Genomic DNA, 21,546 nt, shown 5'->3' with positions numbered 1-21,546 from the left:
ATTAAGCAATGTTTTCTCTGGGCCTCAGGTGTTTTAGTCCTCTAAGTGATGAATGAGCTTTCAGCCAGGAATACATAGAGGCTTGGCAAGGAGCCCAGAATCTGCTGATTTTCCCCAGAGAAAATATCGCTTGATTGACAGCTCTGATTTCTGAGGTTCCTTGAGCCACAACTCATTGAAAACATGGCCAGAAACTGTAAAAATTGCAGAGGATTAGGACATGCTTACCCTGCAATGGAGCTGCCAAGTCCGAAGTGCTGGGTGACCTAAACCCATCCGCCCCCTTAAAAAAACCCCTGGAATAAGATGAGGAATTGGTCCTTTTTAAAAAAAACTGCATTTTTAAAGAGCTGCTGAGTCACCCTAACTCTGAAAATCCAGTCCGCTGTCTTTTAGATGAGATGTTAAACAAGACCCCAACTGCTCTTTCAACATAACACATAACACTATTTGAAGAAGAGCTTGGGAGTTCTTCCAGTGTACTGGCTAATGCTTAACCATCGATCAACAACTAAAAACAAAATCTGGCCATTTCATTCATTGCTGTTTGTAGGCACTTGGCTTATGCGTTGGAATGGTTGTTGTAAAATAGCATATCTTCTGAATGCCAATGTGATTCATCAGATCATTTTACTTTTAAGTCCCTATACAAAACCTCAACTAAATATTGTATGGCACAATCCTGTGCATTTTTGTGTTTCTCATACTTGTTAATTGATATTGCACTTATTTGTAAATTTTCTGTGCACTTTATAGCCAATGCTTTGTAACCTGCAGAAGTGTTTCCGATCAACAGAGTATCTTATTGGCTCAGGATTCAGAAAGTCATTGGCCTTGAATTGACCTTGGGAACCAAATTTGAAAAGGAAATCAGTCAGACCATAAATAAACCTCTTCATCTAAGAGTAATCAGAATTGATTTTAAGAAATTGAAGATATGTATGTGCGGTCTTCAATTACGCTAGTGTTCTCCAGTACATTAGCCATTAACCACATGTAGTGAATTGGGATCCAAGATGTGGCAAGTTACATTTCAGACTAATAAATTAAAGCATGAGTAATCATCATTAATGCAGTACATGCATGTATACTTCAACCATTTTGTGCATTTGTTGTAAAATGGGGAGAGGAAAAGCAGAATGTGCCTGTGTATTTGATCAACTTGTGTGCCTTTTTGTTTGTGACATGTTAACGATTGCTAAAATGGTATCCTAATGTTGACATCATGGAAACACCTGCAGCATTGTACAGAGATGAGAGCTGCCATTGTGGTCATCGACCAATCAAATTATTTGCTGTAAACTTGCTAAATGAAGCAAGTTCAATCAATAACAAACAGCTGCAACAGGATAAGTCATTGCAAAGGGCGTGCACCATTCAGGCAGAGCTTGGCAAGAAAACAAGACGTGATAGATCCACCCTTTGAGGGAAAAAAAATTGAAGTTTCATTAGGCTTGCAAATGGATTGAATTAACACAAAGAAATGGGAAATAGTGGAGGTTTCTGGAAATAGTTCTTTTGGAGTTTTTCAGTGAAAAGTTTCTTTTTAATTGTCACATATTAGTATACAGTGAAAAGTATTGCTTCTTCGGCGCTATACACTCAGAGCATACCATACACAAAGAAGGAAAGGAGAGAGTGCAGAATGTAATGTTTCAGTCATAGCTAGAGTGTAGAGAAAGATCAACTTAATGCAAGGTAGGTCCATTCAAAAGTCTGATGACAGCAGGGAAGAAGCTGTCCTTGAGTAGTTGGTACATGACCTCAGACTTTTGTATCTTTTTCCCGAAGGAAGAGGATGGAAGAGAGTATGTTCAGGGTAAGTTGGGTTCTTAATTATGCTAATTGCCTTTCCGAGGCAGCGGGAAGTGTAGACAGTGTCAATGGGTGGGAGATTGGTTTGAATGATGGACCGAGCTCTGTTCACAATCCTTTGTAGCTTCTTGTGATCTTGGACAGAGTAGGAGCCATACCAAGCTGTGATACAACCAAAAAGAATGCTTTCTATGGTGTTGACTGCAGTATAGGAGTCTCTGATCAAAATCATTTTGGAATGGCAAAAGCTGATTAGAAATTTCATGTTGAATGGGAAAGTTGAGTTTACCTTTGTGGATAGAATAAAATAAAGTTTTACAACAATGGAGAGTAACAGTACAAGAACCACAGAAATGAATATTCATGTGATTATCAGAATTTAGAGTCAACGCTCAAATGAGTTCTTTCATGTAGAAACGTGAGTTCAGCTAGAGTACAGCCTTCCCTTTATAGTTGACGCTGACACACAAGATAAAGTTGGCACAAAGAGGCTGGGTCAGTTTTGCAGGCCATGATAAGAAATCTTCCAGAAGAGATGGGCTTTGAGGAGTAGGCTGCTGTTCAGCCTGGAATTCTGTTCCTTGGCGTTCATGGGTTGGATGCTAAACAGCAGACCCAGGATTTCTTAGTTCTCAGGAACAGTTCTCAAAATGGACACTTGTCATGTGACCTCTCCCAATGATTTCAAAAGGCACGTTTATCCAATGTCTAGAACTGGCTTTGATTTCAGGACTGATCATTTCCCGGCTCTTCGCTTATGAAAGTGTAATTATCCATCTGGAGGTTCTTTTGTCTGGAAGCCATTGTCTATGATGTGGATATGCCGGCGTTGGACTGGGGTAAACACAGTAAAAAGCCTGACAACACCAGGTTTCAGTCCAACCGATTTATTTGATAGTAAATTCACTAGCTTTCGGGTTAGCCCCTTCGTCAGGTGAATGGAGAGTTCTGGCCTCAGACAGAGCATATAAAGCACAGACAGTTTACAGATTACTGATTAGAATGCGAATCTTTACACCTAACCTGCTGTTCAAGTCTTAAAGTGGCTAACAATGTGAGTGGAAGGAGCACTGATCACAGGTTAAAGAGATGTGTATTGTCTCCAGACGGTACAGTAAGTGAGGTTTTGCAAACCCAGGCAAGTCACGGGGGTTACAGATAGTGCGACATGAACCCAAGATCCCTGTTGAGACCGTCCTCATGTGTGCGGAACTTGGCTATCAGTCTCTGCTCAGCGACTCTGCGCTGTCGTGTGTCGTGAAGGCCGCCTTGGAGAATGCTTACCCGAAGGTCAGAATCTGTAACCCCGTGACTTGCCTGGGTTTGTAAAACCTCACTTACTGTACTGTCTGGAGACAATACACACCTCTTTAACCTGTGATCAGTGCTCCTTCCACTCACGTTGTCGGCCACTTTTTAAGACTTGAACAGCAGGTTAGGTGTTAAGATTCACATTCTAATCAGTAATCTGTAAACTGTCTGTGCTTTATATGCTCTGTCTGAGGCCAGAACTCTCCATTCACCTGACGAAGGGGCTAACCCGAAAGCTAGTGAGTTTAGTATCAAATAAATCGGTTGGACTGAAACCTGGTGTTGTCAGACTTTTTACAGCCATTGTCTAGGCAGTCCTTCTGACTTCCCTAGAGGGATAAACATATCAAGGTGCAAATGACATTGTGACCTTTTTTGAAATGGACTGAGATGAGTCTATTAACAGCTTTGCAGACATAACCGGCATCAATCTGAGTCCCCTGGTTTCATAAGCAGGGGGCCATTCAGACCAACTAGTCTCCACTGACTTTTCAAAAGGGCATCTTACACCCCATCCCCCTTTACCCTGGCTTAGCCGCACAACTTCACGCATGTACCATGGCTAATCCACATAATCTACACACCCTTGGACACTAACGGGCATTTTACCATGGCCAGTCTACCTGAGCTGCACATCTTTGAACTGTCAAAGGAAGCTGGAGCATGTAGAAAAACCCATACAAACATGGGGAGAATGTGTGCAAATTCCACACAATAGGCAAGGTCAGAATCAAACCTGGGTCTCTGGAGCTATGAGGCAGCAGTACCCATCATTATAATGTCTTCCAATTGTGTGCGATTCCATGGTAATAAGAGGAAGATTCTTTTATTGTTGTAAATCCTGCGAGTAGCTTCCAGAATAAACAGCCAGTTCCATTGTCATGTGACTTATAGCAGCCCTTTTTTTTGGATCAGCAGAAAGTCCATTTTTAAAAATAGCAAAAGAATAAAGTTGTGACACAATTTTGGCTTTCACTTCATGTCATATTGACACAACACAATATTCGTACCATATTTACATTTATAACTATCAGATCATATTGTTATTTAACTTATTTTTTTTATTCTCCTTTTAGGATTTAATACAAGCACAAATGTTGTTGTTCTGGCAGGAACAAATCGACCTGATATCCTTGACCCAGCACTGATGAGACCTGGGCGATTTGACAGGCAAATTTTTATTGGTAAGGTAACAGCAAATGAATTATGCAGTTTACATGATGTGTTATAGTGAGCATCTTCCTATTTGAATGTATGTAATGATGTACTTAGCAGATATGAGCACGCACAAGTGACGTCATTGATAGTGTGAACTTTTGCGGATTTAGTCTTACGAGTCTTAAGACTAACCACTTCGAATATGTGTCCACGATGACTAGAAACATGTGACCCATAAAACAGCCTGCAAAGTCTGCATGAAGTCTAGATCATGGTGATAAGAAGGTCTGACCGCCTGTATAACTAGCTGTCTCCATTTTTGAGTCCATGCTGTACAGTATTTCAATACATCTGTAGAGATTGAATATCAGAACACATTTGATCACACATTTGTGGCCAAGTTACCACATCTTTTTAGCAACAAGGGGAGAGGAAAATAAAAGAAAAATTTGAGATTCAGCATGATATGAAGATTTGGATAATCAATTGCAAGTTTGCTTCATGAGTGGCAGTCAAGCTCTGATCGGTGGACTTGAGTTTATTCATGAAAATCAGATTAGTGCACTGTGACTATGTTCAAGATAATTAGTGAGTTTGTGGAAGAGAATGGAGACTGGACTAAATATATTGAAAGGTTGGAGCACATTTTCTTGGCAAATGAGGCTAAAAAGCACCCAACTCTTCTGAGTGTGCGGGCGAGGACTTACAAACTAGCAAGAAATTTAGAAACACCACAAAGATGGGGGAAGGGGGAGGCATATTCCATTTGTGAATTTAGTTGCATTTGTTTAGAATCACCACAATCCCAAGCCCTCAGTCATTGTCCAGCAGTTCAAATTCCATATCCATTTTCAGATGACAGGACAATCTGGAACTAACTTTGTTGCTGAGTTAAGATAGCTCTCTGAACATTGTCAGTTTGGAGCAGCACTGGAAGACGTGCTCCAGGACAGACTCAAATGTGGCATTAATGAGGATAGTATTCAGTGTTGCTTGCTGAGAGAAGCCACACTGACTTTCAAGGAGGCTCTAAAAATTTCTCAGGGCATGGAAGTGGTTGCCAGCAATGCAAAAGATATTTAAAATGGCACTGCACAGACGGGTGCACTGCATCAAATAAAAGAAAGAGGCTGCAAACAAAAAGATGAAAGTGCTGGAATATTTCAGGTATGGAGGAGCACACATTGCAAATTTATGAACACTGTTGATCACGGTTGCAATAAAAAGGATAATTTAGCTAAGAAATGCAGAGGTGCTGAGAGCAGGTCAAAGGCTGTACATGGAAATTAAAATTTGAAAGAGCTTCAGTCAGCTATGCATCGCCTAGAAAGCAGGCAGAGGAGTACTCTTACAATATGTTTAATGTGAGTGAGGGGTGCTCAGAGCCTATCTATGCTGTAGTGGAGGTCATTGGAAAACAAATCAAGATGGAGGTGGACATGGGCGTCTCTGCATCACTAATCAGTGAGAAGACCTACAGGGAGACTTGTGGCTCTAAGCAGATGCCTCTCCTTACTCGAGCAGGGATCAAACTTTGGATATACAGCAGGGAGGCTATGCCATTGCTAGGGGATTTAGTGTTGGACATTACGTACATAGCCAAGAAGCAGGAGCATGGCTCCTGGTCGTAAAAGAGAATGGATCTGGTTTACTAGGGCATGACTCATTCAGTAAAATTCCATTGAATTGGGGTGAGATTAAGCGCACACAGGTGACGGAGGATGTCATTCAAAAATATCCTGAGGTTTTCAAAAGTGAACTGTGTACATTGCATAGCACTACAATTGAGTTGTCTCTAGATCCTCCGGCTACTCTTTGCTTTTTTGGGCCCAGGAAAGTACCCTATGCAATGAAGGACAAAGTGGCGGAGGCGTTAGATTGGCTGCAGAGGCTTGGAATCATTGAGCCCATTGAGTTCTCATGTGGAGCAGCTCCAGTTGTTCCTGCCCTTAAAAATGATGGCACTTTGTGCCTATGTAGGGATACAAACTTAGCATTTATCAGGCCTACAAGTTGGACATTTTACCCATTACTGAAGGTGGAAGATCTGTTTCCAGCCCTTGTAGGAGGCAAAACTTGAGAAGAGCCATGCATATCAGCAGTTTTTGTTAGAGGAGGACTCGAACAGTACGTCGCAATCAACGCTCAAGGGTTTGTTTAAATACAACCGTCTGGTTTTCGAGGTGTCCTCCAGTCTGGTGATTTTTCAGAGGACGACGGACAATCTGTTGCAGGGGGATTCCTCATATAGCAGTTTATTTGGAAGACATTCTGCTCACAGGGAAAACTGACCAACCTGGATCAAGTGTTTAAAAAGCTTCTCCGAGGCAAGGCTGCACCTGAAGCAAGTGAATCTTCCAGGCACAGAGTGTGGAGTATTTGATTCACAAAATCACAGTGCAGGGTTTGTCCCCAGTGGAAAACAAAGTCAAAGCTATAAAGGAACCTTCAAACTCCAGAACTGTGTCAGATCTCGGGTCATTTTTGGGCATGATAAATTACTAAGGGAAGTTTCTGCCAGACCTTTCAACAGTGTTGGTGCCACTGTATTTTCTATTTCACAAAGAAACAAAATGAAAGTGGGGGTCCAGCACCAGAGAAAGCTTTCAAGGATTTGAAAGTACTCCTACAATCAGCTAATTTGCTGGTTCGCTTTGATCTACACAGAGAACTCATTCTCTCGTGTGATACCTCGCCCTATGGTGTTGGCAAAGTACTCTCTCGTCTGATGGAGGATGGGTCAGAAAAAACCATTGGTTTTGTATCACTTACACTAAGAACAGCTGAGCAGGGATATTTGCTATTAGTGAAGGAAGGTCTAGTCATCACCTTTGCTTGAAACAGTTTTATCAGTACCTTTTTATAGTCATTCATTCGCCTTATGAAAGGCAGAAAGATGAGCTTAGTGTGCAGGATGGTTGTGTCCTTTGGGGGTCTAGAGTGGTTGTCCCATCTCCTTATCATTCACAAACCTTGCATGAAGTTCATGAGGCTCCTGAATGAAAAGTTTATCCAGGTTATGTTTGGTGGCCCAATATGGATCAGGACTGAGAGAACAAGGTAGAATCCTATTCTGTGTGTCAGCTAAACCAAAAGGTGGCACTACCATCTATATTTGTTGGAGTGGCCTGATCATTTGTGATCTAGACTTCATGTGGACTTTGTAGGGCCTTTTATGGGTCACTTGTTTCTACTCATTGTAGACACATGTTCTAAGTGGTCAGAAGTATGCATCGTAAGCAACATTACAGCTCCCTTTACAATAGAGAAACTATGTCAAGTTTTTGCAATTCATGATTTACTGGATTCTCTTATTTCTGATCATGGCACAATGTTTACAAGTGATTTGTTCCAAGAGTTTATGGAATATGCCATGTGCATCCTGTGCCTTTTCATCCAGCTTCAAATGGTTTAACAGCGCGCGCTGTCTCTACACTGAAAGAAGGTTTGAGGAGGATGGAAGATGATATTCTGGGAACCAACCACTTGTGGTTCTTGTTCCGATATTGAATCACACCATAAATAACAGGACTCACACAAGCTGAATTACTGACGGATAGGAAGCCAAAGTCTCACCTGGATCTGCTATATCCAAATGTCAAAGTGAGAGTGGGAAGGGGACAGGAAAAGCAGAAGCAGAGACATGACTCCCATTCTAAAGAGAGACATTTTAATCCCAGTAATTGTATCTGTAAGGAATTTTAGCAATAACCAACATTGGCTGCCTGGAGTTATTCTCAAGCGAAATGATCCAGTATCTTTAGTAACTAAATTGACCAAAGGAGGAGTTACATGCAGACATCAGGACTACATTCATCTACGGCATGACTTGGGGACAGCAAAGGTTCCAGATAACACCGTAAAGGGAAATGATGCTGTGGACATTTGACAGGAAAATGGTTGTTCCAGTGAACTCTACAGCAGGAGAAGATGAGGGATGTTCATGTACAGAAACTCAACCTGCTCCTGTGCCACAAGTCCAGTTCCGCTGAAACAAGCCTCACCAGTGTCTATAGAATCACCAGTGGTACTGTAGAGATCACAGGATAGTTGCAAAACTCCTGACATACAGTTACAACATGAGTTTCATTATGTTCTTTTTCTTAAGGGGGATTGAAATTAAGGAGAGGCAGGGGAGAGGTGTTATAATAGTCATCCTACTATTTGAATATATATACTGATGTCTTTGGTGGGTATGAGCATGCACAAGTGATGTCATCAGTAGCGTGGGCTTTTGCAGGGTTTAGCCTTATCTCAAGGGACCTGTGCAACTCACTGCCTCGAGTTCTGAATCTGTGCTGTACTGTTTTTCAATACTGTTATAAGTAAAGATGATTGAATATCACAATACATTTGACTACCTTTTTGTGGCCAGGTTACCACAGCAGCCAACAAAGTTTAACTGTGTGAGTTGCCAGAAGGTCACATTTTTGGCTTTTATCTTCAGTAGCTGATATTCCTAAAAATGGCATGATTTAAACAATGTTAAAGCCATCATGATAGTGTTATGTAGTGTCACTACATAAATCAGCCAGGCTTGTCACAATTTATCTAAACTTTGGCTTGATTTGTTGTGATTCTCAGGTCCTCCTGACATCAAAGGACGAGCATCAATTTTCAAAGTTCATTTGAGCCCACTGAAGATGAATCCTACTATCAGTAAAGAAGCACTGGCACGTAAACTGGCTGCACTCACTCCTGGATTCACAGGTGAGTCCCAGAAAAAGGTAGAGAACTCAGTTACATTGCTGACCTTGTGTGGTGCAGAGCTTGTTACCAAATTTATAAACCAAACCCTTATGTATATAACCCCTGGGTATTCATGAGACAGGAAAAGGTTGAACAAATGTTGCAGTTTAGATCAGTACAACTGTTTGAAAAAAGTACACGCACAGTAAAGTTAAGGGTATTGACTCAACTATTATTTAGATAGACTTAAGAACATAAGAAATAGGAGCAGGAGTAGGCCATCTAGCCCTTCGAGCCTGCCCCGCCATTCAACAAGATCATGGCTGACCTGAAGTGGATCAGTTCCACTTTCCTGCTTTCTCTCCATAACCCTTATTTCCCTTGTCTGTCAGAAACCTACCTACCCGTGACTTCAATATATTTAGCGAGGTAGTCTCCACCACTTCAATGGGCAGAGAATTCCAGAGACTCGCCACCCTTTGAGTGAAGAAGTTCCTCCTCAACTCCAATCTAAACTGCCCCCCCCTTATTTTGAGGCAGTGCCCTCTAGTTCTGCTATCCTTTCTAAGCGGGAAGAATCTCTCTACCTCTACCCTATCTAGCCCTTTCATTATCTTACATGTCTCTATAAGATCCCCCCTCAGCTTTCTAAACTCCAACGAGTACAGACCCAGTCTATTCAATCTCTCTTCATAGGCTAGCCCCCTCATCTCCAGTATCAGCCTGGTGAACCTTCTCTGCAATCCCTCCAAGGCCAATATATCCTTTCGCAAATGTGCCAACGAAAACTGCACACAGTACTCCAGCTGCGGCCTCACCAGTGCCCTGTACAGTTGCAGCAAGACCTCCCTGCTTTTATATTCTATCCCCCTCGCTATAAAGGCCAGCATCCCATTCGCCTTCTTGATCACCTGCTGCACCTGCAGACTGGGTTTTTGCGATTCCCAGGTCCCTCTGCACCGTAGCATGCTGCAGCTTTTCGCCCTTTAAATAATAATCTCTCCTCCTATTATTTCTATCAAAGTGGATAACCTCACATTTGCTAACATTATACTCCATCTGTCAGGTCCTCGCCCACTCACTCAGCCTATCCAGATCTCTCTGCAGACTTTCCACGCCTTCCACACAATTCGCTTTTCCACTCATCTTCGTGTCATCAGCAAATTTCATTACCCTACACTCAGCCCCCTCCTCCAGATCGTCCATGTAAATGGTAAACAGTTGAGGCCCCAACACTGATCCCTGCAGCACTCCACTAGTAACCAACTGCCAACCAGAATAGCAGCCATTGATTCCAACTCTCTGCTTCCTATTAGACAACCAATCCTCTATCCACGCTAACACCTTACCCCCAACTCCGTGCACCCTAACCTTTTGCAGCAACCTTTTGTGAGGCACCTTATCAAACACCTTCTGGAAATCTAAAAACACCACATCCACCAGTTCCCCACTGTGTACCGCATTAGTCACATCCTCATAGAAATCCAATAAATTCGTTAAATACGACTTCCCCTTCTCGAATCCGTGCTGTGTCTGCTTGATCAAACCGTTCTTTCCTAGGTGCCTCGCTATTTCTTCTTTGATGACGGATTCTAGCATTTTTCCAACTACAGATGTTAAACTAACCGGTCTATAATTCCCTGCCTTTTGTCTGCTACCTTTTTTAAACAGCGGCGTAACATTAGCCGTTTTCCAATCTTCCGGCACCTCCCCAGAGTCCAGCGAATTTTGATAAAGGCATCCGCTATCACCTCTGCCATTTCTTTCAGAACCCTGGGATGCATTCCATCCGGTTCCGGGGACTTGTTTACCTTCAGTCCCGTTAGTCTATCAAGGACTGCCTCTCTAGTGGCAGTAATTGCATTAAGGACCTCATCTCCTACCATCCTTCTGTCTTTAATATTCGGCAAGCTATTTGTGTGCTCCTCTGTGAAGACTGACACAAAAAACTTATTTAAAGCCTCAGCCATTTCCTCGTCACCCACCGCTAAATTCCTCCGATTCCCCTAAATTGACTTGCTGATTGTGGTTTTGCACACTATAATGCATTTCCAGATATTGGGTTTAAAACCATGTCAGAGAGAAGATTCCCAAACCTCCCTCTTAGGTCGCCATCTGAAACAATTCGCCTTAATCTAGTTCTCAGTAACACTACATTTGATGGTTTGTTATTAATTTGTCAGCTCTCTGTCACGAGTTCTGCAAGGAGAGATCTTATGTTAAGATTGGGCCAGTTATAAGTAGCTTTATCTCGCATCTGATTATTGATCTACTTGTCCTTGGAGAGCTTAATGCTGACAGTTGATAGAAAAAAATAAGGCAATTTTTATTCTCTAATGCTGAAGCTCCAGTCATCCCAGACAGTTTAAGACTTTATAATTTGTATCAGAGATTGATGCAGCACATTGTTCTTTCCAGGTGCTGACATTGCCAACGTATGTAATGAAGCTGCTCTCATTGCTGCTCGACATTTAAATGAATCAATCCACGTGAAGCATTTTGAACAGGCAATAGAACGTGTGATTGGAGGTGAGGTTGACTTGAAGAGTGCTTGTTGTATGTTCAGCATCCCAGTTTTGGGTATTCTTATTACTACTTTCTATGATTTCTTAATCTTGAGAATGCAGGATTCTGATGGTCCTTTGTAATAGTAAGATCTGTGATTCTTCCACTAATTTCAGGTGCAAGCAAGTTCTGATTTTGAAGAACAGCTGGTGGAAAAATTGTTTTTTTTTTACCTTGCTTCTTTAAGTTTAAGTTTATTTCTTAGCATTGCAAGTTGGCTTACATTAACACTGCAATTAAGTTACTGTGAAAATCCCCTAGTTGCCACACTCTGCTGCCTGTTCGTGTACACAGAATTTAGCATGGCCAGTGCACCTAACCAGCATGTCTTTTGGACTGTGGGTGGAAACCAGAGCACCCGGAGGAAACCCACATAGACACAGGGAGATCGTGTAAATTCCACACGGATAGTGACCCAAACCAGGAATTGAACTGGGGTCCCTGGTGCTGTGAGGCAGTAGTGCTATCCTACTTCTGCAAATTCAATGGATCTTTTAAATTTTGGATTTTCTACTGCTCCTTTTAATGCTTGTGAAAAATTAGCCCAATTTTTATATCTGTGTGAAATTAATCATCATACTTTCACACTCGTGGGCATGAATGAAAAAAATTGCCATTTCAAGAAAAAGCTGCAAACAGATAGCAATGATCTAGGCAAGTCAGTCTTGTGTTTCTTTGTATCGGTGTCATTCACAACAAAGATTGCTGACAAGACAGTATTTCTCTCACTGGCACACGAAATACGTTACCACCTAATAGATATTGATGAAGCTTTCACAGGTACAGGAGGCAGTTCTCCCACCCTACCGCCCCACTTTCGGGGAACTATCAGGATGACCCCACTAGAGTGAAGGGGGGGGCAATTGGGGTCCCGAGGTAGTTAGGCGGGGTGGGTGGGGGGGTGGTGCTCCCTCGGCACCCTAGCAGTGCCAGCCTGTGACCCCTAGGGGTTGTGGGGGTGCTGAAGATTGGGGCCAGGCCTAAGAATGATCAGGGGGAGTGGAGACTGTGATTAGGGGTTACAAAGAACAACCCAGCACGGGAAACAGGCCCTTCGGCCCAATGAGCCCGCGCCGCCGCATCACCCTACACCTATTCTACCCTGCATGTCTACGAATGGAACCCCTAACTTAGCCAGATTCAGGGGAGAATAGTGTCAATTTGGTAAAACCAATCAGCCTAAGAGCACATCTTTGGGGTGTGGGAGGAAACCGGAGCGCCCGGAGGAAACCCACGCAACCACAGGGAGAATGTGCAAACTCCCACAGACACAGGCCCAAATCCATGTATCTGCACAGCTAGCAGTGCTAGTCACCGAGCTGTTGCAGCGCCCATCTACCGGTCCAGGATCAAGCACACACACCGACACGAAGTACTAAGCCACTCCCGGAACTTCCAAGAGCAGCCCACGCACGACCCACCGTGTGCATGCCCCTCGTTTGACAACGAGGTGGACCTCCACTTGCGGAGTGAAAAGACAAAAATGTTAATCTTACAAGCCTGCTTTTCCGGTGTCTCCCGAGGTTCTAACCTTATTTAATAGCCCCTACCATAACCCTCCATCCTCGTTTCACTCATAGAACATAGAACACTACAGCACAAACAGGCCCTTCGGCCCACGAGTTGCGCCGATCACATCAACACCTACCAACCTACAGACCTATCTATAACCCTCAATCTCATTAAACCCCATATACTCATCCAGAAGTCTTTTAAAAGACCCCAGCGAGTTCGCCTCCACCACCACTGACGGCAGCCGATTCCATTCACTCACCAGCCTCTGAGTGAAAAACTTACCCCTAACATCACTTCTGAACTTCCCTCCTTGCACCTTAAATCTGTGTCCTCTCGTAGCAACCATTTCAACCCGGGGAAATAGCCTCTTGAGAGTCCACCCTATCTGTTCCTCTCAACATTTTGTAAACTTCTATCAGGTCGCCTCTCAACCTTCGTCTCTCCAGGGAAAAGAGCTCCCTCAACCTAACTTCATAAGGCATGCCTCCCAGTCCAAGCAACATCCTTGTAAATCTCCTCTGTACCCTCTCAATAGCTTCTACATCTTTCCTATAGTGAGGCAACCAGAACTGCGCACAATACTCTAAATGAGGCCTGACAAGGGTCTTATAAAGTTGCAGCATTACCTCCTGACTCCTAAACTCAATCCCTCGATTAATGAAGGCCAGTACACCATACGCCTCCTTGACCACCTCCTCCACCTGCGAGGCCGATTTAAGAGTCCTGTGGACCCGGACCCCTAGATCCTTCTGCTCTTCAACACTACTCAGACTTCTGCCCTTGATAGTGTACTCGTTCATCCCGTTGGTTCTGCCAAAATGGACGACTACACATTTATCCGCGTTGAAGTCCATCTGCCACTTCTCCGCCCAGTCCTGCATCCTATCTATGTCCTGCTGCAACTTTTTCCATCCTTCCAGACCATCCACAACACCACCGACCTTAGTGTCATCAGCGAACTTACTTACCCATGTGCCTATCTAACTGAACCTTAAACGAGTCCAACGTTCCTGCCTCCACCACCCTACTCGGTAGCGCGTTCCATACCCCCACAACTCTCTGCGTGAAGAACCTTCCTCTCACTTCCAAATTATATCTCTCACCCCTCACCCTTAAATCATGACCTCTCGTGTTTGTACCCAGTCTAGGGAGCAGTCTCTCACTATTAACTCTATCTATTCCCTTCAGTATCTTATATACCTCTATCATGTCCCCCCTCAATCTCCGTCTTTCCAAGGAGAATAGTCCCAGTTTCTCCAACCTTTCCTCGTAACCCAGCCCCTCCGTGCCAGGCAACATCCTGGTAAACCTCCTCTGCACCCTTTCCAGAGCCTCCACGTCCTTCCAGTAGTAAGGTGACCAGAACTGGACGCAGTACTCCAAATGCGGTCTAACCAACGTCCTGTACAACTGAAGCATTAGACGGCAGCTTTTATACTCTATACCCCTTCCTATAAAGGCTAACATTCCATAAGCCTTCCTAACAACCTTCTCCACCTGTGACGCAACCTTCATGGATTTGTGAACCTGCACTCCCAGGTCCCTCTGCATGTCTATACTCCTAATCTGTCTACCTTTTATCACATAGCTCCTCTCTGCATTATTCCTTCCAAAATGCATCACCTCGCATTTGTCAGGATTAAATTCCATCTGCCACCTATCTGCCCAATGCACCAACCTATCTATATCCTGTTGTATCACCTGACAGTCCACTTCAGTACCCGCCAACCCTGCCATCTTGGTGTCATCAACAAACTTGCTGATCACACCACCTACGCTCTCTTCCAAGTCATTTATGTATACTACAAAGAGGAGAGGTCCCAGTACTGAGCCCTGCGGCACACTACTGGTCACTGGCCTCCAGCCCGACAAGGTCCCCTCCGCAACTACCCTCTGTCTCTTATTACCCAGCCAGTTCTCAATCCACCTAGCTACCTGGCCTCGTATCCCATGCGCCTTAACCTTTTCTACCAGCCTACCATGAGGGACTTTGTCAAACGCCTTACTGAAATCCATATAGATGACATCAACGGCTCTCCCATCGCCAACCGTTTTTGTCACCTCCTCAAAGAATTCCACCAGATTCGTAAGGCAAGACCTCCCTCTAACAAAGCCATGTTGCGTATCCCTAATCAGAACGCAACGCTCCAAATGCTCATACATCCTACCCCTGAGTATTTTTTCCATTAACTTCCCTACCACCGATGTCAAACTCACCGGTCTGTAATTTCCAGGGTTATCCCTACTACCTTTTTTGAACAGCGGTACCACATTTGCTACCCTCCAGTCCTCTGGGACCTCACCTGTGTCCAAAGAAGAGACAAAGATTTGCGCCAGAGGCCCAGCAATTTCATCTTTCACCTCCCTAAGCAGCCTGGGATAAATACCATCAGGCCCCGGAGCTTTATCCATCCTTACGCTACCTAAAAGCCCTAGCACTTCCTCCCTCGTAATAGATATCTCCTGCAACTGATCCTCAGCTCCCTTCAAGAGACCGCACGATTCCGAACCCCTCTCCTTCGTGAATACCGACGCAAAGTATTCATTCAGGAGCTCCCCCATTCCCTCCGACTCAATACATAACTCTCCACTCTTGTCCCTAAGAGGACCAATTTTCCCTCTAACTACTCTCTTGCCTCTAATATAGGAATAAAATGCCTTTGGATTTTCCTTAATCCTACCAGCCACAGCCATTTCATGCCCTCTCTTCGCCCTTCCAATTCCCCTTTTTAGCTCCCTCCTACTCTCTCTATATTCCTCCAGCGCACTCTCCGTACCCAGTCATTTCGACCTAACATACGCCTCCCTCTTCTTCCTGACCAAGTCTTCAATACCCCCTGTAATCCACGGCTCTCTAATCCTACCTTTCCCATCCTTCCGCTTAACCGGAACATACCTCCCCTGCAACCATTTCATTTTGCCCTTAAAAGCCTCCCACTTGCCAACCGTGGACTTGCCAGCTAACAGTCCCTCCCAATCAGTGTCCTGCAGCTCCCTCCTAATCCTGCTATAGCTCGCCTTTCCCCAGTTCAGCACGCTCCCGTTCGGCCGGCACCTGTCCCTTTCCATTTTTATCCTAAAGTAGACGGACTTGTGGTCACTGTTAGCCACATGTTCGCCTACCTCAACCTCACCCACCTGCCCTGGCTCATTACCCAACACTAAATCCAGTATAGCCCCTCCCCTAGTCGGGCTTGTTACATACTGCTCTAGCGACCCTTCCAAAACACATTTCACAAACTCCTCTCCCTCCGTACCCCCAGCTCTAGGCCCCCTCCAATTCACTCCTGGAAGATTAAAGTCACCACTACAACCACTCTATTCTTCCTGCACCTGTCCAAAATGCCCCTGCAAATGCCTTCCTCCACTGACCTCGGGCTGTTGGGTGGCCTATAGTACACCCCTAGCAATGTGATCTCTCCCTTTTTATTCCTCAACTCCACCCACAGCGACTCAATCCCTGTCTCTTCCCTATCGTCCTCCCTCTGCACTACTGTGATGTTTTCCTTTACTAACAGTGCCACCCCTCCAACCCTCCTCTGTCACACCTAAAACACCTGTACCCAGGAACATTCAGCTGCCAGTCCTGCCCTTCCCATAACCATGTCTCCGTTACAGCCCCCACATCTAACTGCCTCACAAACATCAAGGCCCTAAGCTCATCCGTTTTCCCTGCCACACTCCTAGCATTGAAACAGACACAGTTCAACCCACGAGTATCCCTCGGAACCACCTCCTCCTTGATAATTTTCCTTTCACCCAACTCTGTCCCAGCCACCTCCCCACCCCCCCCCCCCCCCCCTCATTAGTTTAATTAGGGTTGGGAGGGGCAGCACTGCAGTGGTTCCGAGCTGGCCAGCAGATGGGAGGCTGACAGTTTGGGGCGACTGTGCATGTTCAGAGGCCCACCATACAGCACCATGGACCCTGCAGAGCCAGCAGTGGTGTGTGATGACCTCGGTTGTTGAATCCTCTATTTGTGTCACTGCTTCATCAGTTTAATTGCAAATGATGTGTGCATTTAGATAAATAACTTTTAATTTCATGTTTTTACTTCTGTCCCCTACAACGACTTTATTATTGATGTACAAATTTTGTTGATTTCTCTGCCCCATCATGTTGTATTCTGCTTGTCTTTCGAGATTACTGTACTGTTCTGATGCCTTCTCTTTCGATTTCAAACCACCACCACCCGCGCGCACACATACACACACACACACACACACACACACACACACACACACACACACACACACACACCCCCCCCACACACACCCCCCCCCCCACCCCCCACCCCGATTAGTTTCAGTTATATGGCCAGGACACTAACCTCAGCCTGATTCATGTGGAACCCATCCCAACAGAATAGCTCACTTTGCCTTGTGTACTGACACAGTGACCCATGAATCAAAAGCCCTTCTTCATACAACACTCTCTAAGCCATGTGTTTAATTCCATAAATCTGTTTGACCCTATCCCAATTGTGTGTGGCTTGGGTAACAATCCAACCTTTGATGTTCTGCATTTAATTTGGACCCTAACTCCTCAAATTCTCTTTGTGGAACATCATTCCTATTTGGCATGGGATTTTAAGTAGAGGAGGCGAAGCAACTGGACAGAGTGGGGCCAGCTGCTGATGGGTGCAAATAGATTGAATTACAAAGGACAAGACCTTGGTAGCCTGGGAGCCGTTTTGATAGTGACGATCATTTTGTAATTTGTACATTTGTCAGTAATTTCTGAAATTTTGTTTTGTTTCTGTACATACTTCTTGGTAGGTGATGAATATATTACCTTAATTGAGCTTTTTCTACATGTACATTTATGATTTAATCTTATTACCATTCATACCTTTTAACTCCAATTGTCTCTCTCAGACAAGGCTATCCTCTGGCTACTTCATTGTATGCCTCTGCACGCTCATTAACATTGAACATCTAAAGCAAGACATTACTGAACATCTGTTAAACAAGCACCATTCATTTTCTAATCATTCTTTTGCTCATGTTTCATTTTAGGATTAGAGAAAAAAACTCAAGTCTTGCAACCTGATGAGAAAAGGACTGTAGCCTATCATGAGGCTGGACATGCAATTGTTGGCTGGTTCCTGGAGCATGCAGACCCTCTGCTTAAAGTAATGAATCAACTGTTATCTTTATATCTTTGGAAGAGAAGTGGTGGGCATGCTAAGTGTGCATTAAATAGTTTGACATTGATTAGGATGTGAGAACTCAGTTGCATAGTGCAGCAGAATAATAATTTATGCAAAGAAGTGACACTTTGCTAGTATTACACTGACTTATCCAGGCCAAAAGTTGTTATTCCCTGACTGTTTGCTTTAGAACATAGGGTGAGAGCAGGAGTGGACCATTCAGCCCTTCAAGCATGCTCCACCATTTGATAAGATTATAGCTGATTGTGGTTTCAGTTGCGTGTATAATCAGAGTCATAGAGGTTTACAGCATGGAAACAGGCCCTTCGGCCCAATGTGTCCGTGCCGCCGCCGCCGCCTTTTTAACCACAAAGCTAATCGGAGTACTAAATGGGACAAGTTGGTTCTTTCAAAGAGGTAGAAGAATTTGAGAAATAATCTAATAGAGGAGAAGTGAAATAAAATATTATAAAAACAAGTAATTAACTGAGAGGAAAGTCAAAAGCACTGATTTTTTGCAATAACTCTATTGAATCGGTTTATAATAATTTGTTTAGCATAAGCTCAATGGCCCTTTTTATACTACAACAATCCAGAAATAAGTTATAAGGTTAATTTTATGCTTTGGCAAAAAAGAAATGTATAACCTCAAAATTACCCCAAGGACAATCGACGAGTGGTGCATAATACCAATTCTTTGTTATATGAAACAGCTTTATTCCTAAATTATATGTATGCCTCATTTCGTTGGATTTCAGATTGTGTTTGCACCAAATCTATTTCTAACTATGAAGTTAGAAAATACAATTTTTTTCCCTCATTTAATTTTGATCTATTTTTCATTGTTGAACAACCTTTCAAGGAAATATATTTCTGTTAATGTGTACTGATAATGTTTTATGGTGAAGCTAAAGAAATGGAAGAATCATTGTTGAGGTAGGTTTGTTCCTTTTTAGGTGTATTGAGAGTTTTTTGACATCTGAGCTGTTGAGCTAGTTATGGTCAGGATTTATGATGTAATGTTGTAGGTTAAAATTTATAAATACTCTTTCTGCAGGTGTCTATTATACCTCGTGGAAAAGGTCTTGGCTATGCACAGTACTTGCCCAAAGAGCAGTATCTCTACACAAAAGAGCAGCTTTTCGATCGCATGTGCATGATGCTTGGTGGCCGAGTGGCTGAACAGATATTTTTCGGTCGTATCACAACTGGTGCTCAGGATGATCTGAAAAAAATCACACAGAGTGCTTATGCCCAGGTAAATCCTCATATATATTTCATTATCACCTTAGTTGTCCTGGTGCATTAGGGAGTGTGTTAGGTCTAACACTCGAGAAAACCCATCCGGTAGACCAGAGTTTGAATCTGTTTGACCTGCGATTTATTCTGAGGCTTCTTGGGTGGAGTTTCTCCAGTTACCCCACACCCCACCGCCTTCACACACACACACACTACACAAACCTTTTTCCTGGGGCACCCAAAGAAATGGGTAAATCAGTTATTCATTTGCATAACATTCTTTCCTCCCGTTGGGAAAGAGCCAATGGAAACATTTTTATGAGTTGTGTTACCTTCATCCTTTTGAAATATAATGAAGCACTTTTGTATTTTGTTTCATCACTGGATGTTGCCAGGGCTACAGGACCAGCAAGAAGTCTCTCAACAGCACATTAAAGTCCAACAGGTTTATTTGGTAGCACAAGCTTTTGGAGTGTCGCTCCTTCTTTAGGTAAGTCACCTGATGAAGGAGCAGCCCTCCGAAAGCTTGTAACACCAAATAAGCCTGTTGGACTTTAATCTGGTGTACTCATCCCAGTCCAATGCTGGCATCTTCGCACCATGGCTACAGGGGACTGTCTTATAATTGAAATGCCATTTATGTTTCTAACTAAACTTAATGGTTTGACTTGGACATTTTTTTTTCTAGGTCAGTATATGTCAATTTCTATCTATGTGCTATTTAGAAGAAAAATATTTTCAATACAGTGCAAATGCAATCTGCCTGACCTTGCTAAGTGAATGCGTCATTATCATTCGTAATGTGCACTATATCCATTCCGTTCAACTCTGAATTAATGACCATTTTAATTTCTCTAAACCTCTCTCCTTGTAAACTTCCTGATCCAAATTCAGTCATTGCTGTAACCTTGCCTTCTCCTAAGGCATTGGTCACCAATTTATCTTCAGTCCTTACAGTGCTCCCCTTGCAATCTTTTTTTCTATATTGATTACTGGAAAAAAATACTCTTCCAGATTGCTTCCAGCTCCTTACTGCCTGACCTTTGACCCTTCCATTACCTAAATTCACTGAGCTTGTAGCTCTCTTCATCTCCAAGAAAAAGACAGTCTTTTGCCTGTGCTTCTCCTTGGCTCCAAAGCAAAATCTTCCTGACTTCCATTCTAAAAGCACTCTAAAGCCTGAACCTTTGTCTTTTCCCTCCTACCTCTCTCACTCTCCTACTCTCCCCCTTTCTCTCTTGCCTGTGCTCTTGTGTATCTCTCATGTTTCCCTACATCCACCATCTCAAGCTTATTTCCTATATGAAAAGTACTCTTGCTCCATTGATCCCCTCCCCACTAAAATTCTAATTACCAAACCTCTCTTCTTAACTCATATTTTGCGAATTATTGTCAGAGATCTCAGCTCTATGGCCACTATCCCAGATAGTTAAAAAGAATTATTACCATCCCAGATCTCCCAGTAACAACTCTCCGATCTCCAGTCATCTTAAAAAGTGTTTCTTTCTCGTAGACTCACGCCTGTATGTCCTCTAACACTGGGTTTAGTTATTCTAATTACATCATGGTCCTTCCCACATCATTGACTTGGCCCTGAAGAAAGTCTCACTGTGTTCCAGCCATAGCCAAAGTATTTCTACAGTAGTTTCTCTGGCCACCTCAACATCAACACCTCCAAGAATCATCCAAGGGAACTCTTGTGTATTGAATTATAACCAGAGATGGTAAAAACTTCTCTTATGGCATCTACACCTTTACCACTTGGTGATCATACCTGCATGCAGGGAGTCAGCTTCCACGTTTGAGGCAATGATAAGAGGCACGACCTCTTGTCCAATTTGTTGCCCCACATCCAGTCTTCGATTACCTTTAAAATCTAAGCAGACCAAAACCGTATCTTCTGCTGTCACTGTGCGTTCCATACCCTTAACTTTTGTTCCATCTCCTCTCTTCCTAAAGCTGATATCATCATGCAACAATCTGAAGGCTCTCCAGCCAAGTTTCTGTCTAATGAGGCCATCACTAAACAATCAATGTTCACTCATGTATATTGATACAAAAAAATGATGGTCTGTTTTCATGTGCAAGCACTTTGTTTTACC

At 43.4% G+C, this 21,546-nt stretch overlaps 1 protein-coding gene across 2 annotated transcripts in view; it reads left to right on the top strand.

The window, feature by feature from the left end:
- Window positions 1-21,546, top strand: part of LOC145341855 (mitochondrial inner membrane m-AAA protease component AFG3L2-like) — a 51,560-nt gene that overhangs the window by 24,904 nt on the left and 5,110 nt on the right. For both annotated transcript variants that reach the window (XM_080186850.1, XM_080186851.1), the window contains exons 11-15: window positions 4,203-4,310; window positions 8,869-8,994; window positions 11,392-11,502; window positions 18,072-18,187; window positions 19,263-19,463. In XM_080186850.1, coding sequence (XP_080042976.1) covers window positions 4,203-4,310; window positions 8,869-8,994; window positions 11,392-11,502; window positions 18,072-18,187; window positions 19,263-19,463 — 662 coding nt within the window. The remainder of the gene's footprint in view (window positions 1-4,202; window positions 4,311-8,868; window positions 8,995-11,391; window positions 11,503-18,071; window positions 18,188-19,262; window positions 19,464-21,546) is intronic.

The sequence above is a fragment of the Carcharhinus amblyrhynchos genome, chromosome 4 (assembly GCF_965287045.1).
Source record: "Carcharhinus amblyrhynchos chromosome 4, sCarAmb.v2.hapA, whole genome shotgun sequence".
Classification (NCBI taxonomy): domain Eukaryota; kingdom Metazoa; phylum Chordata; class Chondrichthyes; order Carcharhiniformes; family Carcharhinidae; genus Carcharhinus; species Carcharhinus amblyrhynchos.
The sequence above is the reverse complement of the archived record's forward strand: the minus strand, read 5'-3'. Positions and strand labels throughout refer to the sequence as shown.